The sequence below is a fragment of the Pimephales promelas genome, chromosome 3 (assembly GCF_988280905.1).
Source record: "Pimephales promelas chromosome 3, fPimPro1.hap1.1, whole genome shotgun sequence".
Taxonomy (NCBI): domain Eukaryota; kingdom Metazoa; phylum Chordata; class Actinopteri; order Cypriniformes; family Leuciscidae; genus Pimephales; species Pimephales promelas.
The window spans coordinates 18,618,656-18,637,454 of record NC_142771.1 but is presented as its reverse complement, the minus strand read 5'-3'; the positions used below and the strand labels follow the sequence as shown (position 1 = coordinate 18,637,454).

The window sequence follows — 18,799 nt, the reverse complement described above, 5'->3', positions numbered from 1 at the left end:
GTTTGGGATAGTTCACACAAAAATTTAAATGTTGTCATTTTTTACCCTCAAGTTGATCCAAACATGTATGAGTTTCCAGAAAGAGATTTGAAGAATGTTGGTAACCAGATAGTTGACGACAGCCACCATTAAAAATATCAACATTTGGTTAAAAACATTCAATATATTGTATACATGATAACAAGATTGCTGTTTCTCTTGCAATTTATTTGCCTTTTCCTTGTTTGCATATTGATGCTGCTCTCTAAGAAAATATTAATAGATCTGATTTTGCCATTTTTTTCCCTGCAAAAAAGAACTAGCTTAACTGAAAATGGGGAACTGTTGAAGTAAAATAAAAACTGAGATCCAGGGGCCACTTAAAGAATTGATTGAAAATGCAATTTGGAAGATGAGCAAATTGCTCAAATTCAACTGTGGTCAAACTTCACAAAATGACAGTTTGCTGATTGTGGGACTTTAAGTGTGTCAATTTTAGGGGAGACGAGACATCTTAACAATTTGCCCCCAAAGGAACGAAGATGGATTGACTGGACTCTCTTCAAAAAAAGGGTAACAGGAGGCTGAGACACGTTACGAGAAGCAGAGAGGAGGCGAGAAAGCTCCAGATGCTTTCATTTGCTTTGACGACAAAAAAAGAGGAAGCAGGCATTGGAGGATGCAGGCAACCATCAGAAAGCCTCGCCCCTACAGCACGAATTGCTGCTGCAGCTGTGAAAGGGGAAGTTGAGCATGTGCCACTAGCTGGAAGCTCTGCAGGGCCACTCCATTATAAGAGCAAGCGGAAACAGAGGGTGAGAGCTCAGAAAAGAGCGAGAGTGGCTCAGGCGGAGGTGAGAAAGCTGTCAGATGAAGAAGACACTTTATCAACACTCACGAAAGAGGCTGCATCCAAAATTAATAAATGCCACTTACCAATCAGACTTGCACAACTTAGAAATGACAATTTCTGTATTGTCAGGGAAAGAATTGATACCAAAGGTTGGAAAAATGCTACAAAATTGGCATTATAACTAGGCTATAACTCCTTCATTTGTACTTCATGGTTTGTGGGCCATGAAAGATACGCTGAGTATGAAGAGAAGTGTTTCAATGAAATTAAAAATCTTGAATCTTGACATTACAGCATTTCTCAAATTAACACTCTCAATCTGCTTTCTTCCAAAAGATGCAAGTCCATCCTCATGTCTTTGCAGGGAAGAGAGAAGGCTCCTGGGAGGAAGCAGGAGTGTGGCCCACAGGGATGGATTTGCCATGATGCTGAGTATTATGTAAATGATGCAGGGGTAAGTGCATACCCAATAATGCTGACAGTGAAAGTTCACAGGTTGTGTATTGGGAAAGAAGCTGTTACTGATACTTCAATTGAAAACAATTTTCAATTATTATCAGGAATTCCAGAAACCCTTAGGGCTAAAAAATAAATTTGATATTGGACGAACTAAGAATGCTGTGCCTCTCATTAGCACACATGTCTATTTATTTATTTCAACAGGGACAATGTGCAAAAAAACAAAAAAACATTAATTAAAGATGATTTGCACCAGATTTAGCTTAAGCTATTCCACATGTAGTCCCAGAGCAGGTGAATTACAATACAAAATATACAATATAAAATTTAATTAGTCAAAAAAACGAATCGCACATTGCCATACATGCTGTATTTTTTCCTGAATCACACAGTGATGATATCTTATAGCTTTTTTGTCTAAGATTATAAAAAGATTTTAATGGTTTTATTGCTGTTTCACATGTCTGTGACCAACAAGAAATACAGTAATTAATATGAGGAGTTATCGTTGCCTCCAAGTACATTTTTGCAGCATCGTGAGCCAATGTATTCCTAATATGTCTAAAAGCAGACAAACTGTATTTTAGCGTGCTGCATGTTTTCTTAACATGATTTTTGAAGTAAAGGTTGAATCCAAAACAAGACCTAGATATTTAAATTCATTATGGGACTCTGATTTGGATAAATGGAAAGAAGGACTTCAGTCCGGTAAAATACATTGCTACTGTTTTATTTACATTCAGTATAAGCGAGGCAGAGAAAAGCCAATTTAAGATGTTTCCCATAACACTGGTTAGTTTATTAGCTACACTGGTCATATCACTTCAATGCATGTAAACTTTAGTGTCGTCCGCGTACATTTGCATGTCCACCTCACCGCACACCGAAGGAAGATCATTTATGTAAAGCAAGAACAGCAATGGCCCAAGAACAGAGCCTTGTGGGACACCCATGTCATTAGCCTTAGATTTTTTGATAACTTTTGACTCTTACGCACTGGACACGGTCACTGAGATTTGATTCTACCCACTGCAGTGCAATAGAGACAAATTATAGTTAGTCAGCTTCCTCAGTAGCACAAAGTGGTTGACTGTGTCAAATGCCTTGCTTAGATCCAAAAACACAGCGCCCACGACCCTGCCCTTTTCCAGCTTTGCATTCACCACCTCAGTAAAGTAACAACATGCAGTTTCGGTGGAATGGTGTTTTCTATATCCGAATTGCATGGGATATTATTTTTGTTTAAATGTTATTTTATTTGCTCCACAATTACTTTCTGTGCAATCTTTGAGACAACAGGAAAATGCTAATCAGCCTATAATTGCATGGCCTCATGTTTGTCCCCCAATTTGAATACTGGAGTGATTAAGTAGTTTAAAAAGCAATGGGGAAAAAACTCTCTTCTATTGATTTGTTTATCAGGTATGTGATAGGAGTTACAACATTTTCTTTATGTTTGTTAAGAAGAGCATTGTTCATTCCCCTAAATATCTTTGCTTTAGAATTCGTCAATGATTGTAACATTTTTTTATTTCAATTTTGTTAGCCAATTTAAAATTTAGCATGTTTTGATCATGTGGATACAATCAGACCTTGTAAATAAATCAATACAATCAGATGCTCGTACATAATTATAAATAAACAAACTCTTTATTTCTGGCACCCGGCTAGAAAGTTTTACTGAGAATTAACAGAGGTTTATGCATCATGCTGATTCTTGATGTCTGTGGGTGTCTTAAAAAATGTCTACAATATATTTAAAAATCTAATTTCAGAATAATCTGTGGCAAATAAGTATTGATGGTGAATATAATCTATTAATCACAAATAACCACTTTTGGTCAGGGATAAGATTAGTGACTTCTACTTTATGATGCTGAAAACTATATATCACCTGATCATCTTTGTTTCCAGCTTTTTTTGCAACTAATTATGTGAAAAAGGTAAGGTGATGCGACACAGTGGTAAACAGATTCTTGATTTAATTGCATTTGACAAAATGTCCCCAATTTTCTGGAAATGGGTTTGTACTTTTGTTAAAATATATAGTATCTGACTAACAGAATGTTGGTATGCAGCAAAAAATTATATCAGCTGAATGGGCAGTGTGTTTCCCATCATAGCTGTAATTATATTTCTACTTTATGCAATATTCCTGATGGGAAAGATGTAGTGCTTCTCAGCAATTATATCTGCATACGCCAAGTATATTATTATTATTTTATTTTTTTATAAATAGTGTGTAAATGGAAAATGTCCTTTTATTTCCACCAGGCCCACAAAGCCTAAAAGGTATTGCCAAAAATAAATGTTCTGCTTTTAGTAAATGTAGTTTATAGTGCCTTTTTTTTAGTAATAGTTCCTTAAGTGATCCACAAAACTTTGCAAGGAAGACGGTGCAGAAAATGGACAGCACCTATTTTTTCTCAATATTGCAACACATTTGGTCTATATTCGTAATACATTATATGAAAACATAGTATCTAATACAATTTTACATCTCAATTCTATTCTTAACAGTAGTTTTACTGGGTGGGTGAGTTTAGCAGTGTAATCTCTCTTATATCTGTGCTGGAGACTTCTGTCCTGCAATGCGTCGCCTACTTTTTTTTTTTTCTGGAAGGCAATATGCATATGGAAACTATATGGAGATATAATCACAACAAAGTATCCTAAGCTCCATGTATGGTTACTTCAAGGACTTGAGAACACGTGAAAAAAAAAAGCTTGGGTATGTACTTGCAAGTTAAAAGGTGCAGATTCTTACATACAGTTTTACAGATAAAAAAACTTGTGTACATAGGATGAAACGTACACAAAGCCTTTTATTCCTGAGGCCCTTGGTCATTAAGATTTTATTTATTGTAAGAGTCTCATAACTTGTGACTAGTTTCTGATATTTAAGGTTTTTTTTTTTCACGTGAATCTATTCTAGAAGGCCTTCCTTGAACAAACATATTGACACAAAAGAGTGATTGTGTCATGATCAAGATTTCTCCTTAAGATTTATAGATTTTTTTAGAAGAACTTATAAATCACTTAATTTTAAAGTCACAATGAAACAGACAGATCTTTTCATCCATATTTCTGTTTTTGTTTTACACATTAGTTTAGGTCAAAACATACATAAATTAATATGCAATTAGAAAATAGATATGGAGAATTTTCATTTCAAGCCAAAATAGTTGCAAAACCACATGAACATTAAAACGACTTTGTTATTGAAATATCATAACTATGTCCTTGAACTGGAATGTAATTGTAATGACAAGCCAATAAGATGCAGAGGCAAGGTTTCCAGTGTCTGTCTCTTTAATGTCTATTTTATCCTAATTCACGTACTCTTTTTTTTTTTTTCTTAAAAACTTCAAGTATTTGTTGGGAACACAAAAAGTCCAAAAACATATTTTCTTCTAAAATGCAAAGACAAAAAAGAAAAAAAGAAAAAAAAAAAGAAAAGAAAACCTAATAAAACATAACAAGAAATAATGACCATCTTAAAACAACTATTCAATCATATTATCAAAGCCATAATAGTCATTAACACAAATACCAAGTTTTCAGTTTCATCTTAAAAATGTCTAACATCTATTATCTTACGACTAAAGGAAATTCACCATTTACTTAAAAAGTTCACTTTCTGCTTGGCAGTCAGTAAGACGAAAAAGACTAAACCAACCCACTGATCTTCATCCACTATTTTGCTAGTTTTTCTACCAACACAATAGCAAAAGTGGTCATAAAAACATCAACTTAAAAAAAAAAAAAAAAAAAAGATTAAAACCAAAAACCTAAAAGAATTGGTCACAATACACGAAAACAAAACCAAAAAAGAACATGTTCCTATAATAAAATTAAATAGCAACAGCACATTAAAAAAGTTTCTAAAATAAAACAACTAATGCACTGCAATTTGCAAATCCAAGTGAAGTCCATACACACATGCATTGAGAGACATTATTAATGAGGAACAGCCTTGATGCATCCAATCCTGCCCTGCGCTTTTGTTGCCACCTGCTGGTAGGAGGCAAACATTTACAGTGCTGGGCATTTGAGAATTCGGCCTTCTGCAATAAACCCAGAGAGCACCAACAACTGCTTGTCTTCAGTAACTCTGCCTGGATCGGATCCACATCTACAGTGTCTACAGTCCATATAGTATAATATGAAACCTGAGCTCTAGACGTGTTACTTTTACAAAGGAGTCAGGGAGGTATTACACAATCAGCAGCATTTATCCAACAAGCATCTAAGACTCACCCATCAGCCACCATCCCACCACACCAATCCCTCACTCACAAGGAAAAAGAAGAGCAGATCGATTCAGAAACAATTCGGGGAGAGACTGCTGCCCATCGGAGGAGCTCCACACACACTTGACGTCATTCGGCTGCATTACAGTACATTTTTGATAAAACGATTGGGTTCAGTCTATACACACAAGCCCAGTAAACTGAGGGCTGTTTGAGGTAATGAAATATTCCAAAAAGTACAACACTGCACATTCCCTAAACTCCCCGAATCCAAAAACACGCACGGACCACATGACTTGCTCATGCTGCCACGAAACCCACGCACCTGGTCCGCCTAACACAAACACAGAAAAAGTTCGACAAGACAATAAATTAAAAATGGAAAATAAATAACATTCGATCTATCTTCTCTGCCTACAGAGCCTCGCCCAATCAGAAAGTAGGATACTGACATCAGTCCGATTTGGTCCTAGGAGGAGGGGCCGGGGTGGGGGCGTTGTTGGGAGCTTTGGGAAGATGCTTCAGGCAGGAACAGCACAGTACCTACGTTCCTCAGATACACACAAGACACCATCGACCCTAAACAGCATTCTAATACAACTCTAAAACTAATGCATTGGCTCAAGGATCGTTTGCACAGGATGCTTCATTAGAACTGTAGAGAGATTAGAACGAAATCTGCACAATAAACTCCCCCCCACCCCCCACCCAAAAAAAAAAACCCAAATAAAATTAGAATAATAACAGTAAGGAAAAAAATCATTTTAGAGAAAGTCTGAGTAGTATTGAACAGAAAGCATTCAGTTCAACGAGGAAGCCATAACTAAAAAAAAGAAGACTTTTGGAACTTTTGGTTAACAGAATAAAACGTAAGAACCCAGAAAAGGAACACAGTGATTAAAGTCTACAGACTGAATTTGGAGATACACCACAGTAAAAGATGGCCACAGGGGTGATGCTATGGACTTGTGGGCACTGTCATCTCATCTGGTAGTGAAATCATGGTCAGCGAAGTCTCATCATTTGCATTATTCCAGATATCAGTATTGCACAACATTGACGTTGGCTCATTTAGTCAAAATTCAACAATCCATGAGATTTTCTTTTCTTTTTTTTTCTTTTTTTTTGTGGAAAACTATTTGCCATAATCTTCGAGCACATAGCCAGTATAAAACTGTTCTCAGCAGCATCAGAAGCATTATTCATCAGTGTTGTGAAATTGGAACTGGAAAAATGTGTTTCTGAGAAATCCCCACGTTGACTGGGAAAGAGTGCTGAAAATGCGTTCAAAAGCATGTGATCCTCCAGTCATCTCCAATGCAAGCTTGCTCCTATGATTCACATGTCCCAGTATACACCTCATCCCTCATCTCTCTTCTTTCCTTGATACTTTTGACGAATGCCAGGCTGTGGATCTGATGCAGAAAGTAAGAAAAACAATGACTTAAGAATTAATTCTGTCATTATTTACTCACCCTCATGTTGTTCCAAACCTGTAAGACTTTCGTCCATTTTCGAAACACAAATGAAGATACTTTAATTTTCATTCTCGTGTTACGGGGCACGTTTGAGCTTCTGCAAGAACCAATGAGGTTCATTCTCTTACATCAAGCAGGATTGGTTTAGCTTGTGTTTATGTTTTCTGATCAATGTTTGATCAGGGCTGGGGGAATTAACTCATTAATCTTTGCGATTAATTTGAGATGTTTAACACACAAAAAATAAATAAGTAAGTAAATAAATAAATAAAACAACTGACACAGCACTTTTTTGCCTCGTTTTAATGACTTAATGATGGAGAAGGACAAGGATGGAGTTTTAGGAGGAATGTTTGCATTTAAAAAGTTGCCTCATGGTGCATTTGACAAAACAAAGATAATGTGTACAATTAGCAAAGCTGAATTCAAATACCTTAGAATGTTCAGTTTTTGAGAATAGAATAGCTTTGTAAGACTAAATTTTGATAATTAGTCAAAAAATAAATCTTTTAAATCTAAGTATGTTGCATAGAACTGAATGAAGAATAATATATTGATGTTTAATTTTATTTTAATATAGGACTATTTTTTCTATGTTTAAATATTGATGATTACATGATTGGGGGAAATGCAATTAATCACAGCAAACTGCGATTAATTAGTTCATTTTTATAATCGATTCCCAGCCCTAGTTTATATATGAATAAAAGTCTAAATTCAATCTGTTCATCAAATAAATTGGGTCTCTTCAGATAATTTTAACTAAACAGTTCAATTCATATGGATTAAATATTTTTTGAATATCTTCATTTTTGTTTTGAGGATGAGTATTATGGTTTTGGAATGATATGATATGGTGAGTAAATGACAGAATTTCAATTTTGGGTGAAATATCCCTTTAAAATGGAAGTTTGGTGGACACAAATAAGGTCACATGCATTATAATTTGTTTTATATTTTTTACTGGTTTATATACTACTACTACTACTACTACATATTTATTTGTATTAATATTTTACTGCTTTATTTATATTTAATGGTATCAACAACAGGCAACAACAACACATTATTAATAATTTATTATTATTATATACATACATTAAATATACATTTTAATAACTATATAAAATACATTTATTTAAAATAATATTTTGTATAGGCTCCACCCTTATAGCTAAGCAACTATCAAATGCACTACAAGAATTAGTAAATATCTGATTACATCTCCACATCATAGTTAATTTTGTTAATCTATTTGAAAAAGGTTTGTCAAAAAACACTTGTTCTTGTACTGACCTAATGAACGTTTTGAAGGCTGCACTCTGGGGATTGATGCACAAAGGCACTCGTTTGCCTTGCTGGTGCTCTGTTATAAAACGATGGATGAGCTCTGAGATGAAGAGAGAAAACAGATGAAGTCTTTCAAAGTAGGTCCTTCGTGTCAAAAGAAAATGAAGTTTAATATTGTAACAAAGGGCCAAAGTAATAAAAAGAGAGTCACCTTTGCCCTGCCAAACAGAGTGCATGCTCTGCTCATAGTTGTGGCTGAACGGTCGATCTGCAGGCGGCTCAAAGTCTCGGGTGTACACCCTCCCGCTGGGCACTGAGTAACAGCACTTACACATGCATGTGTGGTACCTCAGACGACCCTCATCCAAATACGGATGAGACAGAGCATCACTGCCCGTAATGCGCTTGGCCTATGGATGGAGACACACAGAATAATAATTATAACAACAACAACATAATACAAAATCATTTTAATAAAACAAAATGAAGCTTACACTACCATTCAAAAGTTTGAGGTCAGTAAGATTAAAACTTTTATTCATCAAGGACACATTGAATTGATCAAAAGTGACAGTAAAGACATTTATAAAGATTTCAGTTTCAAATAAATGCTGTTCTTTTGAACTTTCTATTCATCAATTTTTGAAAAATATGCATCACCATTTCCTCAAAAATAGTAAGTAGCACGACTGTTTTTATCTATAAGAAATGTTTCTTTACAACCAAATCAGCATATTAGAATTCAGCTTCGCCATCACAGAAATAAACCAAATTTTAAAATACATTAAAATGTTCCGTGTATATTTGTTAACATATTAACTGTAATAATATTTCACAATATTACTGTTTTTACTGTATTTTCAATCAAATAAACGCAGCCGAAGTGTGCATGAGAAATCTTAACGACCCTAAATATTTGGATGGTAGAGTATTTCCAGACTATTGGGATTTAATTTTTACATCAAATGGAAATGTACTTATTAGTCTTGAAAATATTGTCAAATTCTAAGTACCTAAATAAATCCAGACATCTCACTTTTGAGATAATTTTACATTAAACAAATGATGATGAACTAGATTTTAATTACTCCAATTCTTTTATTTATATATTTAGAATTACATTTAAAAAATCTAATAAAATTATCTTATTATCTTAATGGGGCCAAAATGATCTAATCACTTCATCAGCATACCTTACACTCAAATGCTACAATTACATATTCATTTTATTATTTAAAAAAGATAAAAAACAAAAACAAAAATTAAACAATGTTATAAAGAAGAAATCTAAACCTAAAAATCTAAATAATGAAGAAAAACATCTAAACATCGGTCAGTGTGCTTCCTGCAGTTCTGCTAGAGTCAACCATTAATGGAAGAATGTTATGACACATTTACTGCCTAAAATTAATTATTCTTTTAAGTGTAGGCTATTAAAAAAGACCACAAAAAGATTTGAAAAAAATGTATACATCATACTCTATAGGCTACTCACTGGATCAAAAACTAGCATGCGGCACAAAAGATGAACGGCTTCATGTGTTGCCCCATCTGACAACATGTACAGAACAGACAATGATGGCTAAGGGAGAGAAAGCACAAATTAAACTTATTTTTGAGCACTAAATACTTAAAGACTAATAAATGACTGTAAGACATGGTACAGAACTGGTTTGTGGGGTCCTCTAAGAATGTGCGCTCGAGCTCCTTCACACGCAGATGCCATGGCAGAAAGAGGAGGAGTCCCGAGAAGATCAGTGATCAGATCCAACTGAGAAAAAGAAAGGAGAAACTGAGTGAGTAAAGAGACACTTTTCATTCATACCGATTCAAAATCAAATGAATAAAATAACTTCATTTCAGCGAAATATTTCATTACTGTATTAAAGGTGATTCTTTATTATACACTAACATTTAAAAGTATGTGGTGGGTAAGATTTTGAAGTCTCTTATGCTCACCAAGACTGCCTTTATTTGATGAACAATTCATTAAACTGTAATTTTGTGAAATAATTACAATTTAAAATGAAAGTCTACTATTTGAATGCATTTTCATATGTTTATTCCTGTGATGGCAAAGCTGAATTATCAGCATCACCATTAACTATGAAGCAGTCTTCAGTGTCAGTTTTGCTGTTTGATATTTTTGTGTAAATGCGATTTTTTTTGATGAGAAGGTTTTAAAAGAACAAAACAGAAATATTTTGAAAGTCACTTTTGATCAATTTAATGTATCCTTTCAGATTAAAAGTATTTTATTTTTTAATGTTACAGGCCCCAAACTTTTGAATGTTAGTGTATGCCATTACCTGTTGTATGGGGCTCTGAGCCTGGAAGAGAATACGCCGGCCCAGCAATTCAGCGAAGATGCACCCTACAGACCAGACATCTATAGCTGAAGTGTAATGCTGGCATCCCATCAGAACCTCTGGAGCTCGGTAATACTGTGTCACCACCTCCTGGGTCATGTGACGAGAAGGGTCTGGCTCCTCCACTCGTGCCAGGCCAAAGTCACAAATCTAAATGAGAAGGAAAAGTGACATTTCTCATTTTGCCATTATTTTTTGATAGAGTATATTAAGCACATGTGCAGTGTGGTACCTTAAGTAGACAGTTGCTGTTGACCAGCAGGTTCCCTGGTTTGATGTCTCTGTGCAGAATGCCCGCAGAGTGCAGGTACTTCAGCCCTGAGAGAAAGAGAAAGGACACCTCATAAAGGACATCAACAGGAGGAATAATACTAAAATAACATATTCAAACACTATTACAGACTAGGAAATCAAGACTTCCTGCACTTGCCAACACAATCACCCATGTTTTATTAAAGGTGCTGTGTATCCACTAGTTTGGTTGCAAAAAACAAAAAATGATGGCATTGATAAATTTGGAAGGCAGGCATTGAAAACAAATCTCCCAAAAAGGGGGAAAAAAAAGAAAAAAAAAGAGGGTCTGACTTTTTCATATGCAAAAGCCCCTAAAAGGTTCTATTTCTTCTTTATTACACACAAGAAAATAGATTTATGTATTTATTTTTGCCAGGCAAAATGTAAAAACAAAACAAAAACAATAACATCAACAATATAACAATAACCTTTGCCATCACAGAAATAAATTATATCTTAAAATTACATTAAAGTAGAAAACACATTTTTAAGTTTCCACAATATTACGGTTCCCTTTCAAAAGCTTCCCTCAATACTGCGGTGAGTTTGGGCTTTGAGTGCGTGAGCATGAGTGCGAACACGCCAAGGAACTTGGCAGCATCTGACTATGAAGTTATTGGAATGCGTGCTCGTCAGAGGCTATAATTAGATGTCCCACAGGTGCATCTTTAGCTTTTCTTTGTCTTCAGACCTTTCAAAGTTGACCAGTGTGTATGTAAGCTCTCTCTCTGTCTGTCACTCTTTAGGAGTGCATGCTCACCTTGCTCATTTCCCTTAGAACATTCAAGATGCTAACTATCAAATGATTGTGTCGCAAATCCAACCATGCGATTGGTTCGTCACAATCGATCTCAAGGTTGCATATTTTCATATAGAAATACTGCCACAACACAGGAAGTTCTTGGTTTGCTTTAAACGGTAACTAAACCCTAAACCAACTTTTTTTAGTTAATGATCTATAAGAATGGGGCTTTATTGGTGCTAATCATTGATCGAGTAACTTTTTTTGACATTTGGGTATAAAGTGTTTTAAATTTACAATATATGATGTAAAAACATCTGAGTGCTGCCTTCTTCAGGTTGAACGGTGGCTACTGCAGTTGAATTTTCCTATTGGATGTTTGCGATGGTACTTAAAATAAGTGGTTCTAGGTGATGTAGGCAGGTTCCAGCTCACCATGTCCTTGGTACGAGTTCACCACGCCCATGGCAGTATAAAAACCATCTTGTTTTGTCAAAACCACTGTAGCAAGCATAGCTGTCAACATTTGGTTTTCAAAAACTGGAGATTTGTACAGGGACCTTTCGGCCGGTGGTTGCATGCACTTGGCCTGAAAGGCTGCGAGTTCCCGCCTAGAGATGGAGTATGCAAACTGCATTTAACGCCCGATTGCTTCTCCAATGCAATAGAGGGCTTCTCCACACAGCTCGCGCCGAAAAGCGACACAGTGCCAAACGCTGCTCTTCATGGACTCCACCACCGCAGTGGCGTCTTGATGTGAGTGAGCATACATTTTTAATCACAACACTTCAGAATTTTTTTTTAAATTATTATTATTTTAACAACGTCAAAAACACAATGATAGGTGTTTAAAAAAACACATAAACGTATACATATATGCATTATTGCAAACGTATTATCATGAAACAAATTGTGTGGAGAGAGTTTGCGCAGCCGCACTTAATCGCGCATCTTTTTGATTAGCCTAGCTGTCAGATAGTGAGTAAAAATGAAAAGAAACAGGCCTATTCAATCCTCCCTGGATATTTTTTTAATGACGAAATTAATAGCAATCAGGAAAATGAAACTAGGAAAAAAAAAACATTACACTTGCGCAATAAAAACTGCACCGCAACAAAAAGGTACAGCATGTGTTTTTATGTTTAATGCTGTTCACTGTGAGTTTGAATTAATAGTGTAATAGAGTTAATAGAGCATTTTGTTTGGTATAATGTAAGGTATACCGTTTGGTAATGTCGTTGTTCTATGTAGGCCTATGCCCAGAGGGAATGCCATTCTTGGTTATGTCGTATGTCGTTCTTGGCATACTAGGTTTTCGTTAAACAACTGCATGGAGGGGCCATCATCTCGATTGGCACATCAACTGCCTTGAGTTGATGGCTGTATTTCTGGACTGAAGTACTTACTCCAGCAGCTCAGAGACTACCATGTCCTAGTGCGGGTGGACAACATTGCGGCAGTCACCGATCACCTATATGCGGCAGTTCGCGCCATTTGAACAGGCTAGGGCAGCAGATTCTGCTTTGGGCTCAGGTCGAGTTGCTGTCTGTCAGAGCGATTTATATCCCTGGATATCTGAATGTGGGAGCAGATTTCTTGTACAGACAAACTGTGCCGAATGGGGAATAGAAACTCCACCCAGAGGTAATGAAACAAATCTGGGAAAGAATCTACGAAGCAGAATTGGACCTCCTCCACTCTCAAGAAGTCCCCTCTACTTCTCTCTCTCGTTCCCAAAGTGCTAACTCAGCACAGCATTGAGAGAAGCTTGTGAAAGGGAACATCTCGGGTTAATTGACCATTGTTCACTGAGGATATGCCCGAACTGCTATTCAGACAAAGTGATTCCTGAAGATGCACCTGTGGCACATCTAACTATAGCCTCTGAAGAGAACGCATTTCAATGACGTCGCCGTCAGATGCTGCCAAGTTCCTTGGCGTGTTCGCACACATAGGTCATTCCCGTTTTCTCAGGAAAAGGGTAACACTCAAGTAACCAGAGATGTTTCACTGTATTTTGATCATATAAATGCAACATTGGTGAGCATTAGAGAGACATCTATTTTCATTCAAAAATATCTTTCCAATCCAAAACTTTACGAGAAAAACATACAATTAATTAATATACATATACATTACAACACATACAGTCTCAGCAAGAATATTAATTTTACTCTCCCAGCAATGAGAGATCATAAGATTAAAGTTTCCCAGTGTAGGGAAACTTGGGATTATTCCAATTAGCTCAGATACAGGGAATATAATTTAAAATAACTAATCATGATCGGGAATCACCTACAAATTATAAGATTACCTGTGAGGGGAACAAGTTGCCAATGTTCTGAATGAACGATTGAATGCAATCGACCAGTGTTAAAAGATGTAGTTTCTAACCAGAAAGCTATTATGCATAGAATAGGACATTTTACTGTAATTCCAGGGCCGCCACTTTACAGGGGGCCTGGAATTCCTTCTTTCCCGGAAAGGGGATAAGGTTTTGAGATGATAACATTTGTGTGAAGCTGGCTCATTGCTGGTTTTGTGGGTGTTTTGTTTTAACTCACATTCGCCATGTAAGTGTCAATGAACGCTATTAGGAAGGAACAGACTTTCTGGTGCTCGCTGGTGAATTACTAGACGTGAGACAAATGTTAAAAGCTTTTTTACATGTAGAATTAAATAAGTCCCAACTGACAGTCCAGATACCCTACACCAGGCTGCTTACAAGTTCAAACAGAATCCCATTCAGCAACGCACACCAAACCCTCATCTGTCCTAAATAAAAACCTGACCGAAATGAAAATAAAAACATTATAATCACAAAGTAACATATGGCCATGTGAACTCACCCCTGAGTATCTGGTAGAGGAACACCTTGATGTGATCGGTGGTGAGAGGCTGAGGGGAAACGATGACTTTATGTAGGTCGCTCTGCATGAGCTCAGTGATCACGTATCTACACCACAGACTTAGTTAAGGCCACAATGACAACTTCTACTATGAGAACACAAGAGGGAAACTAGCAATGGGTAAAATTAACCAAAAAAAAAAGAACATACCAGAACGTTAAGAGTATTTTTATATCATCATTGCCATGTGAAGTGAAAAACAAAAACCCATCTGTTAAATATATTGAAGTTCCTAATAGCTAGTTTTCCAACTAGCAAATAACAATATTTTATTTACTTGCCAAAGCTAATTTGCACTTGCCATTTTGAATGCAAACCAGGATATTCATAAATTAATAAACGCAAAATCACCTTCACATAATGCTACATTAAAGTTTTACATACTAGAAATTTATATTTGTATTAGAAGGCCAGGGCCTTACTTTTTTACCAAGGAGCGCATGTGTTTATAAGCAGAAAAATTTAGAAGCCCGTTAAAAAAAAAACTTCAGGGGAACAATGCCAATTTTTCAAATATGAGGAGACATTATAAGAGGAATACTCTTATAACTCCTATACAAAATTAGATTTTCATAATATATTGAAGCTTTAATAAGGTTATAATAAAGTACTGCCCTCCCAACAGGTTTAATAACTTTTTTGTCACAATAAAAATAACTCTGAACAATTAAATACAATAAAGTAAAACACAACAAAATGTACAAATTAAACAAAAGTTTTCAGACAGATTAAAGTAGACAGCAAAATAACTATAAAGAACTATACACTTTACAATAAGGTCCCGTTAGTTACTGCACAATAATCAAGAATCAGACATTTTCAGTCAATATCCAGGGCATGTTTTAGGTTTCAATTTTGAAAGTAGTAAATTTGCCTATTAAGTCCTAAAACATTTAAGTATTTGTTGTGATGAACACCATAGTGAAAAATCGGAAACGGCTGTTAAAAACATTTAAATTCTGGTCAGAAACAAAAAGTGGCTGCTTTGTTTACAGGGGTAACGGTAAATATATTTTAGAGTTCACACACATCTATTTTTAGTCGCAAATGCTCGAAACGTTCGAGCCCTGTCATAAGACTACAATTTCCAAATCATAGATATACAAGTTACACTTCATGCGTTCTCTCAGATCGGATAGCAATCTGATTTTTCAGATACCGTTGTCATATCTGACAATAAGTGGCATATAGCCCATACCGTGCTCTCACACGTTTATTTTTTAGCATTTTTGGGTGGAGTAAAATTTGTGGTTTCAACAACCTGATGCATTTACACTTGTCCAGTTTTGGAATACGGCCCAGACCACCTACTGAAGTGGTTTGAGTGATCGGATTCAAATCCGTCTCAAATGCGTTTCGGAGGGCATTTACAACTGGTCTTTTTACGATCGGATAGCGATCTGATCAGAAAATCAGTTTTGGACCCCAGGTAGAATGTGGGTATGAAGGATACATCTCCTCAAAGCAGTCGATTTGTGGAGGTTGGAGAATGTCAAGGGCAGACAGCACCTGCCGAAGCAAATTCCCATCATTACAAAAAAAAACATGCAATCAAATTCTAAAACTCTGCAAAAACACACACCCACTCAGCAATCAATCAATGCATGCATGATTCCTTTTCAGCCCGCAAAACTTACGTTGTCATGTTTAAAGAAACACAGCATCCGGAGTTCCCTGAACACACGCTTACAGGAGACCAGGTTCTGGAAGACATTCGGCATTTTCTTCAGAGCCACCTTACGCCCATCCCGAGGGTCCGTCACAGACCTACCAAAGCAATGCAACAGGGTGTTCGAGTCAAACAATTTAAAATGTATTGAAATATATAAGAAGCTTCTGTCAAAAAAGGTAGAGAGCCTACATGGACAGAGAGTCATCAGAAATTAGTGTGTTGGGATGACAGCAGCACTTACCAGACCACCCCAAATGCACCGTAACCGATAGGTCGATCAGGCTCCATTTCAGCAGGACTTGGAACCTCACTTGCTGGGTTACTGTGAGGTTGCGGGATGGCTGCCCCTCCGCCAGCGCTGCCCCCGAGAGATGCTGGGTGTCTGGGAGTCCCAGCTGGTGCGTTGGGTCCAGTGGGATTTGATGTCGCACTGAGGCCCGTTGAGGTAGTGCCGGTCGTGGCGTTGACACAAAAATACTTGTGGCCTAACTCTGATCCAGGGAACAAGTTACCACACACTGTTGGCCGAGTGGATCCATGGAACGCCATTCTACATTAGAACAAACATGGGTGAGAAAGTCATTAAAATGATGGCCCACCAAAAAATGAAAAATCTGTCATTATTTGTTCATGCTCACATTGTTACAAAACTGTATGCATTTCTTTATTCTGTTGAACACAAAAGATAAGATGATATTTTGAAGAATGGTTAGCAGTTTTGGACCCCAGTGACTTTGTATTTTTTGTACATACAACAGAAGTCAACGGAAACAGAAACTGTTTGGGTTACCAACGTTCTTCAAATTGTTTCATTTTGTTCTCCAGAGAAAAGTCAGTACAGGTTTAGATAAACATGAGGGTGAGACTGGGTAAATGACAACATTTTCATTTTTGGGTGAACTATCGGTTTAAAATGATTAAGTACACTCCCGACAGTGAGTTTATAAAATGACAAATCTCTAAATTATTTTGAATTTCTAAGTGACATTTTACTGACAAACAAAAAACTAAAATTTGTTATTTACTCATACTCAAAATGGGTTCTTTTTTAATGGAATACAAAATAGGCATTATTCTCTGAAAATCTTCACATCCACTGGAGCTCAAATCTTATTCATATCAAATATGTTGCCATTCAACATATTGCTACATTGGTTCTCATAATATTTGGGGTGGAAAATGACTTTCAAAATGCAGGGGGAGTTATCTCTCCAGTGAATTATCATTATGCTTTATAATTTTGCTTGTTCTTCACACAAGTTAGGAGATGGCTTCAGAAGACTTAGGTGTTGCATGGACCACTTTTATGGAGTATTTTTTTGTTTCTTTTGGGGCTTGACATTCATAGTTGTATACAACTTCATAATGACATGGTGTGTGTAAATAATGATGGAATATGTTTAGAAAAATTAAGCTGTGAGTATTATACAAATGTAACCGTTTCTTTTAGTATAACCGGCCCAACATCAATTAGGTTACAATTAAATTTAAATAAAACATTAAATCTAAACAAATTGGCAAATATTAGGCAATACAAACAAGTTATCTCTTAGAGCCAGCGTTCAGTGACAGTTCAGCCGCATTGCAACAGCGCAAGTCAATCAGAAACATTACTAGACCAAATGCATGCCAAAGGTTGATGTACTTTAATCATGTGCTCGGTCTTAGTTTGGCCTGACAGCAGCTTTATCGGCTATATCAGTTTAAATAGCCTGCAAAAAAATAAGAAAATGTGCTTGTAACACGTCTGGAAAGTTAACATCAGTTTGGTTCCTCATCTTTGTTCGCAAGGTGCTCTTTTTCCTCTATATATCCAAGCTAGCTAACTTACACTGTAATCACACAACTCGTTACAATGTTAATATTTAAGCTGCTATAAGCCCTTCCACACACCACAGTCTTCTGCCAACATGTATCTCAAGCTTCTATTTGTTTAGTTTAATGTAATTTTCAAGCTGGTTAACTCTAATAATAATAATGTAGCTAACTCGACAACCAGCTGTTACCTCTGGCTAGCTGGCTAATTAATCTGCTCCGTGACCTATATCTGATGTTTATATGCACAATTATGCATTCTGAGCGAAAATAATAACATAAAGTGAATACAACCCCTCCTAATGCACAAAGAAATGAAAAAGCGAACTGTAACTCGTGATGAAGGCTGGTAATGTAGGTTTATTGGCTACAGTTGTTTGTAAAGTTAGCTTTAGCACAGCGGCTAACCTCTCGGAGCTGATGGCAGCGGCGGCGGAGCTCAAATCTTCATGACGGATGTTGCGGATCGCAGCGCTCGCCCCGCATTTCTACTCGCTTTAAATCCTTCTGCTGCTGCTGATCTCAAATCTCAACTGTCTCGCCGTGTTCCTCTCTCTCTGGTCTGGAAAATCAGCTGTTGGAATTGGAAATAGCGGTAGTGAGGGAGAAGGAGGAGTTGAGAGAGGGGGATGGAGTGAAAGAAAGGAGGGATGAGTGTATGGGGGAAGGGAGGACCACCGGTGTAA

At 36.5% G+C, this 18,799-nt stretch overlaps 1 protein-coding gene across 1 annotated transcript; it reads right to left on the bottom strand.

Moving 5' to 3' along the window:
• Positions 1 to 5,815: 5,815 nt before the first annotated feature.
• On the bottom strand, positions 5,816 to 18,764 carry nlk1 (nemo-like kinase, type 1). The gene is made up of 12 exons (XM_039685786.2): positions 18,522 to 18,764; positions 16,540 to 16,848; positions 16,264 to 16,393; positions 16,080 to 16,135; positions 14,567 to 14,673; positions 10,914 to 10,999; positions 10,622 to 10,831; positions 9,982 to 10,083; positions 9,808 to 9,894; positions 8,524 to 8,722; positions 8,319 to 8,412; positions 5,816 to 6,959 (listed from the first exon to the last, which is right to left on the bottom strand). The coding sequence occupies exons 2-12, from the start codon at positions 16,845 to 16,847 to the stop codon at positions 6,911 to 6,913; spliced, it is 1,428 nt and encodes a 475-aa protein (XP_039541720.1). The 5' UTR covers position 16,848; positions 18,522 to 18,764; the 3' UTR covers positions 5,816 to 6,910.
• Positions 18,765 to 18,799: the final 35 nt, after the last annotated feature.